The 19220-nt window shown below is 40.6% G+C and overlaps 1 protein-coding gene across 1 annotated transcript in view; it reads left to right on the top strand.

Moving 5' to 3' along the window:
* Positions 1–19220, top strand: part of LAMA3 (laminin subunit alpha 3) — a 509154-nt gene that overhangs the window by 438470 nt on the left and 51464 nt on the right. Inside the window, exons 68-71 of the mRNA XM_033933874.1 lie at positions 3930–4060; positions 8701–8832; positions 10051–10216; positions 10310–10479. Of these exons, the coding sequence (XP_033789765.1) occupies positions 3930–4060; positions 8701–8832; positions 10051–10216; positions 10310–10479 (599 nt within the window). The remainder of the gene's footprint in view (positions 1–3929; positions 4061–8700; positions 8833–10050; positions 10217–10309; positions 10480–19220) is intronic.

Here is a 19220-nt window from a genome sequence, read left to right as displayed (position 1 = left end):
CCTTTGAAAGTTCAAAGGATCACCTTATTGCCATTTCCTATTTATAAACATTTATCAACACAGCTACAATACCACTTTGTCCTAAGGTAAAAAAAAGAAATAAATAAAAGAAATAGAAAAAAAATGTTCTACCTTTGTTGGCTGGTTTCTGCTTTCCTTATCTTCTCATCATTCTCTTCTTTCCATCCATTGTCTGACTTCTCTCTGCCTCTTCTATATGGCATCTGCTCTCTTTCTATACCTCATCCAGAAACTGTCTGCCTCTCCCTTCTATCTCTCCCTCCCCAGTTGGTCTGGCATCCATCTTCTTCCCTTTACTCCCCCCCATTTTTCTCTCCTCTCCCTTCCCTTTCCTTTTCTTCCCTGGTCTTCCTTCTCAATTTATTTTCTGCCTGTCTAGATTGTTATTTCTTACTATCCAGTTCTCAACTTCCCTCTTTTCATTGTATCTACCTAAAGCTTGCCATCTCTGTCCCTCACCCCTTCCATTATCTTACTCTGTCCTCTTCCCCCAGCATGTGCCCTTTTTTTCTCTCTTCTCACCACTTCCATTCAGCATCTGCTCCCCTCTCTCACTCCCACCCCCCTTTCCATACAGCGTCGGTCTCTACACAATAAACCTAAAGATTCATTCAACCTCTTCCCATTGGGCCATCTCCCACCCTTCCCCTCACCTTCACAGACATTTTTCCAAACCAAAGTTTTTCTCTGAGGGGCCTTTGATGCAGCAGCCTATTCACTAGTTACACACAGCTGCCCCGAAGCTTCTTCTCTGACGTGATCTAGCGGAAACAGGAAGTTGCATCAGAGGAGAAAGCTTCAGGGCAGCCACATGCAGCTAGTGAGAATGGCTGCCGCTTCAGGACCCTTGTGAGAGAGAAAACTTTGGTTTGGAAAAACGTCCATGAAGGTGAGGGGAAGGGAGCGAGATAGCCCAACAAGGAGAAAAGATGCCTGGTCCACGGGGCCCCCTGGAGCTGTGGGGCCCAGGGCAACTGCACTGTTTGCTCTCCCCTAACGCCGTCCCTGATGCTGAGACATAGCATTACAAGCATAGTATTACAAGCATGGCTAACCTAGTATGACATGACATGGCAAAAATAGTAATGCAAGCATAGCATGATAAAACCTAGCTTGGTAGACATGGAATGGCAAACACTGTGTGGCAGACATAGCTTGAGAAATTGTAGCATGGAGAGCTGCACGGGAACGGGGACGATGGGAATCCCGCGGGTTCCCCCTTCGGGTCACGGGGATCCCGTGGAAACGCCCCGTAGGGTCACGGGGATCCCGTGGGGATGCCCCCTAGGGTCACGGGGTTCCTGCGGGGTTGGATGTACTCGTGAGGCTCGTCTTCTCCCTACTGCTTAAACCTCCTCCCTGTTAAGCCCTCCCTCCACTGACGTCGGAGGGAGGGCTTAAGCAAAGCCCTCCCTTCCTCCGACGTCAGCGCTGATATTGGGAAGACTTCCAGTCGGCTGTGTGCTGTGGCAGGGCAGGTAGGGAAAGGCAGAGGGTACCAAGGGGAGGGCGGTCCGCCCCGGGTGCAGCCTTAGGGGGCAGGGTGCACAGCCGGCCAGGTCCCCTTACCTTTGTGGCGCTTCCCCCGACCGACTGACAACAGGCCCGGTCTGACAAACCTCCCTGCCCTGTGGCTGCGAATCTAAATTACCTTCTTACAGCAGCTTCACTACTCCAGCTGCTGTAAGAAGGTAATTTAGATTCGTGGCTACAGGACAGGGAGGTTTGTCGGACCGGGCCTGTTCTGTTGTCAGTCGGGCAGGGAAGCGCCACAAAGGTAAGGGGCAGGGAGAGAGAAAGGGAGAAAAGGTGGAGTGGAGAGGAAAAGACGCTTAAGGGAAATGGGTAAAACTGAGGGGGGAGAAGGACGCTGAAAGCACTGGGGAAGACAAAGGGGTGGAGAAGGAAGCTGAAAGGACATGGGGAAGACGGGGGGAGAAGGACGCTGAAAGGACATGGGGAAAACAGAGGGGGAGAAGGACGCTGAAAGGACATGGGGAAGACGGGGGGAGAAGGACACTGAAAGGACATGGGGAAGACAGAGGGGGAGAAGGACGCTGAAAGGACATGGGGAAGATGGGGGAGAAGATCGCTGAAAGGACATGGGGAAGACAAAGGGGTGGAGAAGATCGCTGAAAGGACATGGGGAAGACAGGGGGGAGAAGGACGCTGAAAGGACATGTGGAAGACAGAGGAGGGAGAAGGACACTGAAAGCACATGTGGAAGACAGAGGAGGGAGAAGGACGCTGATAGGACATGGGAAAGATGGGGGGGAGAAGGACGCTGAAAGGAAATGGGGAAGAGAGAGTGGGGAGAAGACGCTGGCTGGGAAGAAGACAGAGATGCCAGACTATGGGAGGAGCGGAGGTAAGAAGATGGGTGCCAGACCAATTTGGAAGGGGGGAGAAAGGGAGAGGCACAGTAACAGAGCAAATGGAAGACGCAGAGAGAAGAGAGATAGTGGATGGAAGGATTTGAATGAGAACATGAGGAAAGCAGAAATCAGGCAACAAAGGTAGGAAAAAAATTATATGTATTTTTTTTTGCTTCAGGATAAAGTAGTATATTAATTGTGTTGATAAAAATTTATAAACATTAGAGGCTCTGGTAGAAACCCATTTACAAATACGCAAAAAGACTTTATTAATTTGGAAATATTAATTGGGAAGAATACATACTTTGTAAACGGGTTTCTACCAGAGCCTTTAATTCAGTAGCATAATTAAATGAAATAACTATTTCTGAAGTTTATAGGGATGGGTGGGGACGGAGGGGATTCCTCATGGGGACAGTTGGGGACGGAGGGGATTCCTCACGGGGACGGTTTGGGATGGAGGGATTTCTCGCGGGGATGGGTGAGGACGGGTGGGATTCCTCATGGGGACGGGTGGGACTTTGGCGGGGATGGGTGAAGATGGGTGGGATTCCTCATGGGGACGGGTGGGACTTTGGCGGGGATGGGTGGGGACGGGTGGGATTTCTGTCCCCGTGCAACTTTCTATTGTAGCATGGTAGACAGTATAGAAAACATAATGTGTAGATATGATGTATAGTGACAGAAATGGTGATAGTATGATAAAGTGTGGCAAAACATTGTATGACAAAGCATCATCAGCTTGCTTCTGTCTCAGATTAATGACTTCCCTATACATTATCCCAGAAGCAGACATGTTGCTAGGCCTGCCAGTGACCAGGCAGTCCAAAAGGTGGGCTTGAAGTCCCCTTAGCTGAAATCACCAACCATCCAAGGACCCTTTCTGTTGGTACAGCCCCAATCCAGAGCTTTTTAAGAGCTAAGGGCTCCTGCTCTCACCCTGGCCCTTGTTGTGACATGTTGGGCAGAGTAGCATAATCGGGTACCCCTTCTGACAGCTCTAGTCAGAATTTCCATCTCCATAGCTGAAACCTGTGTGTGAAGATATACTTTTTTTAATAGAAATTTTCCTCCAGCATCTAGAAAACTCCAAACATATCTATAATCTGCCACCTTACCCATCCTGCAACTAAGCCTCGCCTCCTTTCTCTTTTTATTCACCCCCATTCTCTGTGCCTGTGTGATCTGTGCTGACTCTTCCTGTTACAGCTCTGGCTCTCTCTGTGTTTGTCTTGCACACATTCTCAAAGTGAGATCACAAATAAAATAAAAGCACCACTAATAAGCTTACAAAATCTTTTTGCTCATTGTCTCAGACTGGCTCCATTAGCAGAAAGAGATGTGAGTTTATATAAGGTTTCAGACACACGTGACTAAGATTGTTATGGAAACAGGAGGCAAGCCTGCAGTGAATGCAGCCCCCTGGTTTGCAAAATGGGTTTGCAGCGGCCACGCGCTCTCTTTTTCTGTCTGCTGTGGCCATTGAGATGAATGTAACGCTTATGGGCAGCTCTTCTTCTGCTTTGGTCCCAGTCTGATCAGCTGCAAGTGTACCTGCAGGACGGCTTTGTGAAAGTGACCACCAGGGACGATCAGCTAACATCTTCGGACAAATACGAGGATGGATTGATGCACTATGTGTCCGTGATAAAGAATGAGGATGAGTAAGTACTATTATTTAAAAAGAAAACTGTAGCATGAAAAGGAAAATGTGTGGGTTGAAACAGCCTGCTTGTTCTGATGTCTTGTTAGACAATAATCTCACCTGGCTGTGCATGTTTTAAACAGCAAAGCTTCTTCTCCACAGACTTTTTGTGTTTGATTAGGAAGTGGAAAGCTGCCATCAGAATCAGTGGGCAATTTTATAAAATGGAGTTAGGAAAAAACAAATTGAATATAACTCATTTGGCATGGCTATTTTTTTCACACTGATGGTGCCTTTACCAGCATTGTCACGTAATTGTCTTTATCCCAGGACAAGCAGGCAGCATATTCTTAACTGATGGGTGACGGCACCGACGGAGCCCCGGTACGGACAATTTTAGAGTGATTGCACTCTAAGAACTTAGAAAGTTCCAGCAGGCCGCACCGCGCATGCGCGAGTGCCTTGTATTATCTGATGCACTCACTTTCCACTCATGATACATAGGCATATGCTGGTGCTTGACATGAGAAAGTCCCATTGTGGAAGTCCCATATCTTGATTTATTATGGCTTTAACCACAAACCTGATTTTATCGCATATGCGATAGTTCAGAAAAAAATTATTACCAACATTTGCTGACACTGTGAAATTTCTGGCCGTACTTGAAGATCAGTGCTGGGGAGGGAAGAGGAGGGGCTGCGGGCCTGGGGAGCGAGAGGAAGAGGTTGCATGGGTAGATCAAGATTGGGGAGGCAGGAAAAGAGAAGGAAGGGGTGGCTGCGTTGGCAGATCGCGCTGAGGAAGGAGGAGGGGAAGATGGCTTGTGAGCAATGGTACCAGTCACTAAAGTTGTGCCAGTGCTACCATTGTGAACATATGTCCAATGTGCACACACCTTTCTATATGAATTAAAAGTGACGTGAGCTACAAATTCTGGGTTTCAACTGCAGTTCCCACTTCCACAATTCAGTTATATAGCTAACAACTTAAGTTTATATTGTGATGGTAGAACCCAGCATTTACTATTACAGAATATGTTACCTTCCGTTGATGTCAACATTGCACTGCTGTCCATTCAGCTATACTCCTCCGGTGATTTCAGCAGCCCAGGTCCAAGTACTGCACTATTACTGGAATCAAAGACAAGTAACTATACATTTACAAAAAAAGATAAAAAGGAAGGGTCTGAGTTTTAAAACACATAGGAGGCAATGTTGACATCTATTCTGTAAGAACACTTATTTGTGTAATTGTTCTTACAGAATGCTAGCTCAAGTCGGCCTCGATGTGCCTACATTTAGGTGTGCTCACTTGTGCACAAATCTTTGGCTATGGTCTATGGCTGCACAAATGGGCGCAGCCCTAAGACTCACCTATTCGCTGAAAAAATACGACCACATCACAGAGGCATATCACGACTCACACTGGCTCCCAATACAAGCAAGAGCATACTTCAAATTCTACTGCTTACTATTTAAAGCTATAAACGGAGACAGCCCAGCCTATTGGAACAATCGACTAGTTCAATCCACCTCAACCAGACACAGGAGAACCCACTCACTATTCAAATTTCCGCCAACCAAAAATGTCAAACGAAGAAAACTATATGACAACCTAATGGCCACCAGAGCAGCAAAACTAGACAGACAACTCACCAATCTGCTGTCTTTGACCACAGACTACAAAACCTTCAAAAAAGAAACAAAAACCCTACTCTTCAAAAAATACATAAAACCTGTTTAACATGACCAGATCCCAAGCTTCACATACTACACTATCTACTCCTTATCAAATCTAAAATGTTCAAATTACCCATTATGTATTATGTAATTTCATGACAATTCTTATGTAATCCGCCTTGAACCGCAAGGTAATGGCGGAATAGAAATCACTAATGTAATGTAAATATGGCAGTTAAGTGCATAACCTACAAGATTCTGCAAGTTACATGCATAAATGTCAACCCTGCCCATACCTTGTTCTTGCTTTATGTGCTAAGCATTTGCATGCATAAATTATAGAATACCACTAAGCACTCTGCAAGCACTTATTATATACCTTTTTAAAAATTATTATTTAATTAATTTTCATGAAAATATACCAAGCATTATTATCTTGTACAGAAAGATAGATTAGGACTTATATAATTCAAATAATCAATAACATAATTTATACAGGAAACCAATCGATTTAAAATATAAGAATAAAATTGAAAGCAAAATTTTCAATTCTTAATCTATCTCAAGTCCTCAAAAAATAGAGCATAAGATCCAAGATTAACTTGAGTGAAAAACGCAAAAACCAAAAAGGAATTCCTTAACTTAAGAAAATAAGTGGTTTACAAGTGGGTGAGAGATACTTATTCTTATGAGGCTATTAAACTTTTTCTTCCACAAGACGTTTAAGAGACACAAAACTGGATAAATGAGAAGGTTCTTGAAAAACATATTTTACAGATTGATATCTTATTGTGCACTTGCAAGGAAATCTAAGATGAAATACATCTCCTATCTCAGTTACTGCAGGTCTCAAAATTAGAAATTGTCGCCTCCTTTTCTGTGTTTCCCTTATTTATTTATTTCGATTTCTATCCCATTCTCCCAGAAGCTCAGAACGGGTTACAGGTAGACATTCACAATCGTTTGAAAACAGACTAGTCATGACAACAAATAGGTTACAGTAGACAATAACAGAGCTTATTCTAGAGACCAGACTGGTCATAGCGAAGAGTACTAGAAGTATATTGAGGAGGCAGCTTTTAATGGCCCGATAGGCGGAAGAGGAAGGTCTTTACTGCTCTGCGGAAGGTCATTAGTGAGTCTAGCGACCTGATCTGTGTGGGTAGTCGGTTCCATAGCTGAGGTAGGAAATGGCTGTAGGATCTTTTCTTCACCGTACTTATTCGGAGGGATCTCCCTGCGGGAATGCTGAGTCTTTGTTCTGCTTTGGAGCGGAGGGGGTAGTTAGGGGTGTATAGGCGTAGCTTGGATGCTATGTAGGCTGGGGTTTTTTGGTAGAATCTCTTGTGTCCCATGAAACATCCAGGAACATCTGGATTTTTTGTCCTAAGAATTCCTTAGATCTATTTTGAAAAAAACCTTCTCAATATCCATTCTTTATCTGGCAACAATTGTACCGTTAAAAGTAGTGTTGCCGGAGTAGCAATAGCTGTATCAGAGGTTTCTAATATATTTGTCACATTTAGTGGGGTTTCTTGCTGATTACTTTTATTTTCTTGTTGCTGTTGTTGTGATATTTTAGATGGTACATGGTATTCTTTAACAAATGGAGGAATAGATTGTTCAGGTACATTTAGTACCTCTATGAAATAAATTTTTTATTTATATACTTCAGTACTAGAATTCCATAACGTTAAGCATGCAAATGGTGCTTATTTAGATGACCTATAGAATTAGGGGACAGAATTTCCAAAATGAGTCTGCAACTACAGCCACATGAGTGTCAAAGAGATGTGTGTTTCAACAAGTTATGAATTTAACTCTACCTCCTTGAAAATTTACTGGGGCTGAGGGCTGAAAGTTATACTCAAAATTTCACCAAACCTCTAAATTTAGGAGCATAAAAGGTGGATGGCAACAAGGATGGATTTAGGGCAGGGAAATAAACGTTAGGAACTTTTCAGTATCAACCCCTTCATTCTATAACAGTTCGCCTAAATTTAAATGTCAGTTACACTTATATGCATAAACAGTAACAGTATGACCAACTTATACACGCTATAATTGTGCACTAAAATGGCTTAATGAGTAATTATAAGGAGGCATTCACAGAGAAGAGGCATGGGTGGAGCAGCATGCTATGTATTTAATCTGACTGGGGTAACTTGTAGATATAGGTCAGAAGTGTCAAACTCTGGCCCGCGGGCCAGGTATCATAAAATTTGGCCCACCAGACAATGAAAAATTTGCAATCATATCTCATGGCGGATAACATCTTGAATATAGACAAAAGAGGTGAGAGGATTGAACCAATGGAAGCCTTCACTCAGTTGCCCCTAAGACACTACAGAAGCTACCGCAGGGGCACAAAAGTTAGTGATGAAAGAATTGAAGGTTCCAGGTTGTTTGCAGTCCAAACCCACCAATGTGACCTTAGATGCCATCTGAGTATATTTTGGATCTAGAAAAGCAAGGTCTCTTTTGAGAGAACAAAAATTGGATTTGTCCAAGTTTTTAATTTTGGCCATCACAGAGCTGGTGTGGTGTTGGAGAGGTTGTAACCCTATACTTCTACTAAAACTAAGGGGTGCTTTTATTAAGGTGTGCATTTAGCGTGAGCTAAATTGATTAGTGTACCTTAATAAAATGAGTTATATTCAATTTGTCCTGTGACTTGGTTTAGATTTCGGCCCCTTATGTGATTGAATTTGATACCTCTGTTATAGGTGAAAGTTTGGGATTGCACCTTCTGGTTTGTAGCTTAGCCTCTAACACAACCCTTGAAGGGGTGAAACATGACCATGTTGGGTTTTAGGAAGTGTTATATTTTTTTCTATAAATTATATATAAGGAAGGGGTAAATTTATATTGTTTATATTGGAAATTTGTTTTGAATTGTTTCTTTCTCTGTAAATAAAAAAAAAACAAAACACATTCTTTTTGATTTTTCCCCACTATTATTATTTTTATGCTGTTGCAGATTGGCACTCCTAGTGGATGATAAGCCAGTGATAAGAAGCAGCTCCCCAAGCAGCTCTGGAGGCTCACGCGGTGCTATCGATCTGGGTGGAACCTCTTTTAAGGGGTGCATCACCAACGTGTTCATCCAGAGGTATTTACCCCCATTTTTCCATTCCTTCTCTTTTCAGATATTTTGAGAAACTCGGAGTAGGAATGATCCAGCAGCCACATTCCCCTTAAGCCTTTCTTTAGCTTTTGAAAAGAAACAAATGCCTATAAATTGAACATGGACTGAATGCTTGTACTGTGTTTCGGCGAATCTTAACTTAGTACAGATTCTGAGATGATAATGTAACTTTCCAGGAGCAGCTGAAAAATGTTTCAGGTTAGCCCTCTGTAAAAGTGTCTCCTGCAGCTGCTAAACATTGGCATGTTTTTTTTAAAAAAACGTATGTTTATTAACAGTGAAAAAACACCACCCAACAGGGTACAATGCTAAACAGTAACACCATAAAAGTGGTCCAGTACAAATGGTAAAAAACAAGGACATAAAACTCGCCCCCCAGGCAAAACCCCTCTCTTGGTTTCCCCTGCTTCCTTCTTTTTCCTTACTCTTATTTAACATCGGCATGTTAAGGCTGTTACTGAACAATAAGGTGTGTTTTCACCCAAGTAAGATAGATTTACACGTTGGGTTTCCAAGTTTTATTAAATTTTTTTTTTTAATCTTTATTGATTTTCAAACTTTGATAGTGCAATACAATCGGTAAATCATAAATACAGTGGTACCTTGGTTTACGAGCATAATTTGTTCCAAAAGCATGCTCGTAATCCAAAGTACTCGTATATCAAAGCACATGTCCCCATAGGCCACACTGTAAACTGAAACAATTTGTTCCACAACCAAGGTTTACTATGGTGGCCAAGGGGTAGGTACCTGTGTGGGTGCTGCAGCCCTTGCAGCGTGGTGGTTTCCTTTCCCCGGGGTCCCCGTGCGGCTCTCCTCTCTTTGGCCAATGCCTCTGCCATCCACCAGTGCCTCCTGACTTCCGATTCAAGCCAGCCACCATCCTCCAGACGCATGCGCAGGACCTCTGAACTCCCCCGTCAAGCCGGCGCCGCTCCAACAACACGCGCACCACGTACAAGCACGCACAGGACGTCCTGCATACAGCAAGGTTATTCAAAATACTTATTAGAAATGTAAAAACATACAAAATATTGAGAGCAGAGGACTTTTAGAGCAACAGATACTGCCTCCCCCATAGTCCATTGTTCTGAGGATAGTCTATAATAGAGGGTGGTGGTGGTAGTACAGAGTGTATGTCTTGAGCGAATAGACTTGTCATTCTTGCTTTTGTTCTTTTAGAACATCTCAGGACCCTCAAGTCCAGAACCTCGCCAATCACACTGAAAAGACCCAAGTGACGCTGGGAACATGCACTATAGAGCAGCCGCCTCTGGCAATGCTGCTGAAGGAATTTAGGAGTCCTAGTCCTATCAGCTCCGTGGAAGGTGCTGGGGATCTGGTTTCAGTACGTAAATGTCTACCGTGACTCTTATATTTACCTACGATTTTATTTCTTAAAGGAGAAATTACATAATTTTGAAAATGTTGCTTTTTTTAGGTGCCCAAGGGAAGACAATTTGCTCCCCTTACCAAGATCAAAGCACAGCGGGATTCAGAGATCTGTGCTCCTCCTTCACAGCTGAAATTCCCTGAAGGAGCCTATCAGTTTGGAGACTCTCCTACCAGTTACTTGCTGTACACGGTGACCAAAGACTCGCTGAAAGACAGGTGACTTTTTACTTTAATTTATTTCTTTTAAAAATTTCTATACCGTTTTGTTCCAAAACGGTTTACAGCAGGGGTGTCAAAGTCCCTCCTCGAAGGCCACAATCCAGTTGGGTTTTCAGGATTTCCCCAATGAATGTGCATGAGATCTATTTGCCTGCACTGCTTTCATTGTATGCTAATAGATCTCATGCATATTCATTGGGAAAATCCTGAAATTGCGGCCTTCAAGGAGGGACTTTGACACCCCTGGTTTACAGGGAGTTACATACATAAAATATTAAAAGTCAATACAAATAAGAACAAAAGCAGGCAGATTCAATCCTTTCAGCAGGGCACCAGGGTACTGTTTTCTTGTTTCGAATCCTTTCAGTCAAGTCCTGTTTGAACTTGTAGCACTCTTATCATCCTAAGAAACACAATATTATAATGGGTTAAAATCAGAGCTGCAAGCCAGTCTGCTCCCTCACTGGTGTATAGAGGATGCACGGTCTATAGCCTGGGTAACTGAGGAAGTTCTGGAGGCAATGTTCCCACTCTAAGTGGAGGAGGGAACAGGATGACACTTGGTGGCTGGACTGAGAGCCCATGATTGCAGAATTCCAGAAGGAGTCGCTGTCTGTATACAGTCTCTTCTCTTGTAAACTGCTTAGAACTGTTTGTGGTATGGCGGTATATAAAAATAAAGTTATTATTATTATTATTATTACATGGCCCCCCAGCCGTAGCACCATTGCTGCAATGAGTGGGCTAGGAACAGTGGCAGGTGTCTGTACATTTACTAATCATTATCATGCACTAACACCATTATCACACATTATGTTTATTAAAATCCTTATATACGCCCAATTTGCTAAAAAAGGATCAAAGTGGTTAACAATCCAATCAAAGTAATAAAAAGAACTCCAGGGAAATACTTTTAAAACCAATAGGAGGAAATTTTTTTTCACTCAGAGAATAGTTAAGCTCTAGAACGCATTGCCAGAGGATGCGGTAAGAGCAGATAGCGTAGCTGGTTTTAAGAAAGGTTTGGACAAGTTCCTGGAGGAAAAGTCCATAGTCTGTTATTCAAGTTTCAAGTTTATTAAATTTTGATTTTACGCAATATCAAATATTTCAATGCGTATTACATAATTGAAATGTACAATAAAAAAAAAAAAACTGGGGTGACAAATACAAATATAAATAAGACAAAATTATACAAACTAATCATTATGTATTATTAATACAAACTGAAACAAGTGGGTAAAAAAAAAATGGAATTACAATTTTAGAAAAATAAAAATAAAAAAAAGTAAAAATTTTTAACAATTAAGGATTATACATAAGGGTAGGGTAGGTGAGAAAAGTGATGAAGGAAAGAATGAGAGAAAGAAAAAAAAAAAGAAAAAGATGTTTTGATAGAAAAGAGAGAAATATAAGATTAAAAGAACTCTTAATTTCTATATTGATGTTCTACATATCTGATTCCTTTGAGGTTCTGCATATTTGATTCCTAAAGGATAAATATTGTGTTTATTATCATTATCTATTTATGTATGGAATGCATCTCTATAAAGAATGCTTTTCAAACCTTGTTTAAATTTGTCTAGTGAAAGACATGGGGTAAGCCACTGCTTGCCCTGTATTGGTAGCATGGTAGCAAGGTAGTACACCTTGGGTGTTGGCCAGGTACTAGTGACCTGGATTGGCCACTGTGAGAATGGGCTACCAGGCTTGATGGACCATTGGTCTAACCCAGTAAGGCTATTCTTATGTTCTTAAAAATAGGAAAGACAAAGCAAAATAATCCCCTGTTCTGCGAAACTGCACGGTGAGCCATACTGAATGGCCCGCGCTGCTCCCAACGCTCATAGAATTCCTATGAACATCCGTAGCAGTGCAGGCTATTCAGCGGCTCTCTGCACTACGGGCTGCTAGTGCAGTTTAATAGAAGAGGGGGTAAGTATCATAAATCAAATGTACAAAATATTTTATACTTTCTTTAAAAAAGAAATAAAAAGGAAATGAAATGATGCAGATTAAAGTACTAAAATCAAATCCTATCACTGCAAAAAGGCCAATTGAAAATAATGGACCTTTGAAAATTTAGGAAAGATTCGTCCTTTCGTATGTTATACCTTAAGCCATGCAGCAAATATTGCACAATAATGGCATTAATGTGCACTAACCGTTAGTAAATAATTCTTTTATGGCTCTGGTTATTATAGATACAAAACAGCAGTTCTAGAGCTGGGTGCCTGCATTTACATGCCACTTGTGCACAAATGGCCAGAATGTTGGTACATTCACAAGTGTACTCCTAAGTTGCAGTAAAGTGACTAAGGCCCTGATTCTCCAAAAGTGCGTCCTGATTTTAGGCAGCTGTAGGCGTCCTACAGCTGTCTAATCAGCCAATCGGGATGCACGTTTTTTTAAAAAAAATGCTCCCCAGGCAGGCCTGAAGGTGCCTCCGGGAGCCTAGGGAGACCCGCAAGACGCCTAAGCTCGCCTAAGGGCCTTAGGCGAACCTAGGTGGCCCTACGCGTCTCCCTAGTAGAGGAAGAAACCTTAAAATGTAGGCCAGCAAAATGCTGGTCTACATTGTAAGTAGACGCAGCCGCTATACTTATCGCGGCAAGGGATCTCTCTGCCGCTATAAGTAGATGCTCTAAAAATGAATAAAGAATTTAAAAAAAAAAAAAGTTAGATGTCTTGCAGATTCGAAAATGGACACTTCTGCCCAATATTTGCCCATCTTGCGGGAAACGTCCAAAGTTAGACTTAGATGTTCTATTGAAAATGGACCACTACGAGGAGAGCTGGGGCGTGGCTTAGCGCGCACACAAAATGGTCGTGTGATCGCAGCGCTCCTCTTACCTGGGCAACCGTTGAATAAATATTGATTTCCTTTTAAACTGTTTTCGGCTGAAAACATTGGAGAGGACAGTGGGAGCATGGCGAGCACCCGACAGAGTAAAAGTGAAACCGGAGGGGCTGTGAAAAGGCAGAAGCAGGATCAAATTACCCCGAGTAAGGTTCCGCTTCCTGCTGATGTATCAGAGGAGTTAAGCAAAGCTGAAGTTATGGGGGAACTGAGGCAAATCAAACAAATGCTGACAGAGACTGTGAGTAATATGGCAGAACTGAAGGAAGAAATCCTGAATATACACAGACAAATGGAAGTAGCTAATAAAAGAACAACAGAGTTAGAAGTTAAAATGGAGAGCTTAGAATGTGAAGGAAAAAGATGCAAAAATGACAGTTTGGAAATAATTCAATTGAAAAGTCAGCTGGAAGATTACGAAAACCGTGGAAGAAGAAAGAATATAAAACTTTTTGGAATACAGGAAAATTTGGAAGGGAAAAATGCAATACAGTTTTTAGAAAATTTAATTCCTAGATTATTGCAGTTGGATTTCAAACAGCCTTTGGAAATAGAACGGGCACACAGGATTCCAATAAAGAGTCTGGAAAATCAAGGGAGACCAAGACCATTAATATTCAATATGTTAAGATACCAACAAGCAATAGAAATTTTAAATGCTGCCAAAAAAGATAAAAACTTAAACTATAAAGGATCCAAAATATGGTTTTTACCAGACTTTGCTAAAAATACAGCAAATATTAGGAAGAAATTCCTTGATCTGAGATCTCAATTAAAGGAAAAAGGATATAAGTATGGGTTATATTACCCAGCAAAAATGAGGGTATCTTGTGGGGATAAATCTTTGTATTTTGTTGATCCGGAAAAACTAAAGACCTTTCTTTCAAAATCAGAACCTATGTCATTTTAGCACAATGGGTGTTGAAATGAAGGGATAAATACTAAGACTGGATTGGTGGATATTGAACAAAAAATTAAATATAAAGAACTATGGGACTTTTGTTTGTTGGAAAAAGAAGAATATGCAACAAAGAACAGGAAATAAAAATGGACAAGTGAAAAAGAAAATAAAAGAATGTAAAGAAGAAAGTAGAAAGAAGGATAGACTGGAAAGACATTAAAGTGAAGTTATTAGACTGAACTTTTAGGAGACTGAAAGATGGATGGTTGGAGTAAAGAATGAACAAGAAGGATTAAAGGACTGGACAAATTAACACAAAAGGAAAAGTTAAGACTGAATAGGAAAATAAATAGATGTGAAGAAGAAGAAAGCAGGACTGATAGACTAAAAGGATATTATAAAAAAAAAAAAAAAAAAATGAATGACAATTGGCAGTCAAAAGTCTTTAAGAGTGGATGGATGGAGATAAGAAATAAATATGAAAGTTCAGTTTATTTAATAAGTCAGAAAAGGAGAAAGTAAAGAATGAAAGGACAATAAGGAAAAGATTGCAGAATGGACTAATGATAGAAAGGACAAGTTATATGATATTTAAATGCAAGGAAAGGAAAATGAATAATATAAAAGAAAGATACATAAGAATTTATTGGTAGCTGAAGGAATGTAAAGATTGATGTTGTGATAATATAGTTTTAAAAAGATTGGATTTAATTTGGAGAAGAGGAAATATAAAAAGGGGGAAAAAATTAAATTATTTTGAAAATGAAATACAAATGTTTAAATACAAATAGGGGATAAAAACTTATAAAATTAAATTTTTTTTTTTTTAACAGAAATATATGAAGAGATGGATATTTGTTGTTGGATATTTAAAGGAGGATAGGAGAAGATGGATTAGATAATATAAGATATAGGAAAATGATACTTTTTATTAAATATATGACTATGATAGAATTTTCTTGAATGAAATAAAATGTTGGGGGAATGAATTAGAAATTGGTGAAATGATAAAAATGCATTAATGGAATGTTAGGAAATAAATATGGTTATGTGACTAAAGGTTAAATAATAGATAGAGAAATTAATTACTTTAAAATGGAAAAAGAAAAAAGGTTTTATGATTAGAAGAGAGATATAATAAGAAAAATTCCAACGACGTCCTCACTGCAGCAGACATAGGATGAATTTCTTGGATCCAATAATAGGGAGCAGGATCCAAGCTGGATCTATGTACCCCTAATGAAGGATACCCACTATCGGCTCCTGTGCTCCACATTGCTCCTAAGGGGCGTGCCCTAAGGGTCAACCACAGCAGCGGCTGCCTTTACGATGTTGGAGACGGACCCAGTGACGTCAGGGGTCCGTCTCTGTGAGTGCCTGTCTGCGCCGCCCAGCAGGAAGAGAAGCCGCCGCTGTGGAATCCAGGACCAGCCACGGGTCTCCTCACAACTCTCCTCCAGCCGGTAACTCCTCCGAGCACTGCCACAGCAGCGGCTGCCTTTACGATGTTGGAGACGGACCCAGTGACGTCAGGGGTCCGTCTCTGTGAGTGCCTGTCTGCGCCACCCAGCAGGAAGAGAAGCCGCCGCTGTGGAATCCAGGACCAGCCACGGGTCTCCTCACAACTCTCCTCCAGCCGGTAACTGCTCCGAGCACTGCCACAGCAGCGGCTGCCTTTACGATGTTGGAGACGGACCCAGTGACGTCAGGGGTCCGTCTCTGTGAGTGCCTGTCTGCGCCGCCCAGCAGGAAGAGAAGCCGCCGCTGTGGAATCCAGGACCAGCCACGGGTCTCCTCACAACTCTCCTCCAGCCGGTAACTGCTCCGAAAATGCCGAAAAGACGGGGGAAGAATACCGGAGGAGCCTCCCGGCGACCCTTAACCCCAGTGGTTACCATTGATGATTTTCTCCGATGCCTACAGCGGGAACAAGAAGGGTCGGGTTCTAGCTCGTTGGGGACACCGCCGGAGAGCGGTGCGGTGGGTGCCCCTGAGCATGATGTCACTCTTAGTCCCGATGTTAGGACGCCACCCCTTCAACCGACGCCACAAGCTGCAAGCTCTCCAAGGGACCAGAACCCACCTGAGGAGGTGGGTGTCTTTTTGTCCACAGAGGCTAGTATGGAGAGCTCGCCGAATACGACAACGCAGAGAGGACTGATCTCTCCACAAGGACTTGTGACCGGGACAACAGAAGTTGGGGGAATACAAGACGTCACTGAGGTAAAGCTAATTGCAGAACATTTAGTCACTACACCATTACAACTTTTCTCACCTACAAAACCTCCTACAGTCACACTCGAAGCATTATGGGACTTGGTGGTGAATTTGGGAAATTCATTAAATCCTCAAATAAAAAGTTTGGATAAAGAATTAAAAGAACAAAAGGAAGAAATAAAAGTTTTAAAGCAGGATATGTTACAATTTAAAACAGAGACACAAGATACAAATAAGGAGTTAATGTTATTAAAACAAAATCAAGATATGTTGGTAAAAGATAATATATTACTCAGGAAGAAGTTGGAAATGCAGGAGAATAATGGTCGAATAAATAATTTGAGATTTATAAATTTTCCAAAGATCCTGTCAACTTCTCCCAGAGAAATGGTGAAAAGATATTTTATGGAAATTTTGGAAATTCCTGAAAATTCCTTACCTCCTCTTACAAGAGTGTATTACTTACCTGCTAAGCCCCAATTCAAAGAAGAAAACATGGAGGAACCCCGGGAGAGGTCATTGGACATTTCAGCAATATTGGAACAATCAGATAGAGAGTTGGCGGTTCCAGCTACTCTCTTGTTGTCTGTGGCTTTGGCTCCAGACAAGGATTGGATATTAAAACTTTTCTTTAAAAATAGGTCTAAAGACTTCCTGGGGCAACATATTCAGATTTTCCCTGATGTCTCCAGGGAGACTCAAAAAAGAAGGAAAGAATTTTTAATTTTAAAACCTGGAGTGACTCAAATAGGGGTAGTTTTTTCTTGAGATATCCATGTAAATGTGTAGTGAGATATTTATCATTGAAATATATATTTACAGAGCCATCTCAATTGATTAGTTTTCTCTCAATGAAACGTCTTGAAAAAGGAATAACAACGTAATAACGCCTATGTGAAATTAGCTCCCTGCACTTCAGTTAGACAAGGATTTTTCTTGCTTAATTAATTTGAAGTATATAAGTTCTGCTCTTAATAATGGATTCAATAATATTGAGGACTAGTGTGAGAACAGCTAGTTTGGTATTTCCTTGTAGCAATATTAAGTTTGGAATTATAGTTTAATATGTAGTTTGATCTCACTTTTCTGTACAAGATGTATATGCTTGGTAATATTATAAAATGTTATAAATAAAATAATAAAAAAAAGAAGAGAGATATAATTAAATATATTGTGGAGAGGTAGTGAGTTTGTCTCAATAAAGGATAAAGGGGTTATTAATAAATATTGGTTGCCTGGGGGGGAGGGGGGAAGTTGGGATTACTGTCCAATGTGTGTCCTTAAGCAGTCATTATATAGGGGGGGGGAGGGGTGGGAAGAAGGTGGGTATTAAAGATATTACTAGGATGATTAAGGAAAAGATTAATAAGAGATTGGGTAATTTGGAGGTAAGAATGTGTGCCATGGGGAGAAGTTTTTTAGATCTTAGTTATGGAAGAAGGGAAGAGGAAGATTATGATAAGGAGTATAAAATATATTATGTCTTTTAAGATATTTTCTATTAATGTCAATGGCCTGAATCATGTAATCAAAAGGAAAAAGGTATTATCATTTTTAAAGAAGCAAAACACGGATGTTTATTGTCTGCAGGAGACCCATCTTAATATAAAGGAATCACAGAAACTTAACGGGTGGGTGGGTGAAAGAATGTTTTTTTGCTCCAGCAGAGGGTAAAAAAGCAGGAGTAGCAGTTCTTATAAATAAAAAGTGTATGGCCAATTTTAAGATAGTAAATTCGGACCCACATGGAAGATGGCTACATGTTGATATAAGTATGGGAAATAATGCCCCGACGTTGTTCAATATATATGCCCCTAATTCGAATCAATCAGAATTCTTTAAAAAATTGCAGAGTATGTTGTTACCACTGGCTGCTTCTAATTTAGTGTGGCTGGAGATTTTAATGCTGTAATGGATCCATTAATGGATAAAAAACCAGGTAAAAGTATAAAATCTTTAGGTTTAGATAATTTGGTTCAATCATGTGATTTGAAGGATATATGGCGTAATCTTCATTTTAATGATCAGGAATTTTCATTTTGTTCACAGGTTCATAAATCATTTTCAAGAATAGATTATATTTTTATTTCATCACATAAGGTGCAGCAAGTGATTAAGGCTTCCATTGATCCCATTATCATTTCGGATCATGCGGGAGTATGGATAGATTTACAATTTGATCAATTAGAAAATAGAAGACCTCTTTAGAGATTTGATAATGCATTGCTTGTAGATGAAAAATTTTGGAAAATTTTAAAACACAAATTAGTGATTTCTTTCAAATTAATTTAGTGGAAGATACATCTATTGAAAATGTATGGGACGCTTTTAAAGCGACTATGAGAGGTCATATTATATCATATTCGGCTTTTGTTAGGAAACAGATTAAAAAACAGTATATAGAGTTAGAAAAAGAAATTAAAATTCTAGAAACTAAATTGGTAAGCAAATGGGAACATGATGTATTACAAGATCTTTTGAAAGCAAAAGGTAAATATAATGAATTAGCTTCAAAAATGATAAGAAGAGACTTGTTTTCCAAACAGACAATGTATTATGGAAATTCTAATAAGGCGGGAAGATTGGCAAATTTCTTAAAGCAAAAAAAAGAAGAACATTAATGGGATAAAAGATGATAATGGTATAATAACCAATCAAACGGATATAATTTTAAAGCAATTTCTAAAATTTTATAAGGACCTATATTCTTCCGAGCCTTATTTGGAGAGGCAAAAAGATGGTAAAAATTTTTTAGATTTA

Source organism: Geotrypetes seraphini, chromosome 2 (assembly GCF_902459505.1).
Source record: "Geotrypetes seraphini chromosome 2, aGeoSer1.1, whole genome shotgun sequence".
Taxonomy (NCBI): domain Eukaryota; kingdom Metazoa; phylum Chordata; class Amphibia; order Gymnophiona; family Dermophiidae; genus Geotrypetes; species Geotrypetes seraphini.
The sequence above is the reverse complement of the archived record's forward strand: the minus strand, read 5'-3'. Positions and strand labels throughout refer to the sequence as shown.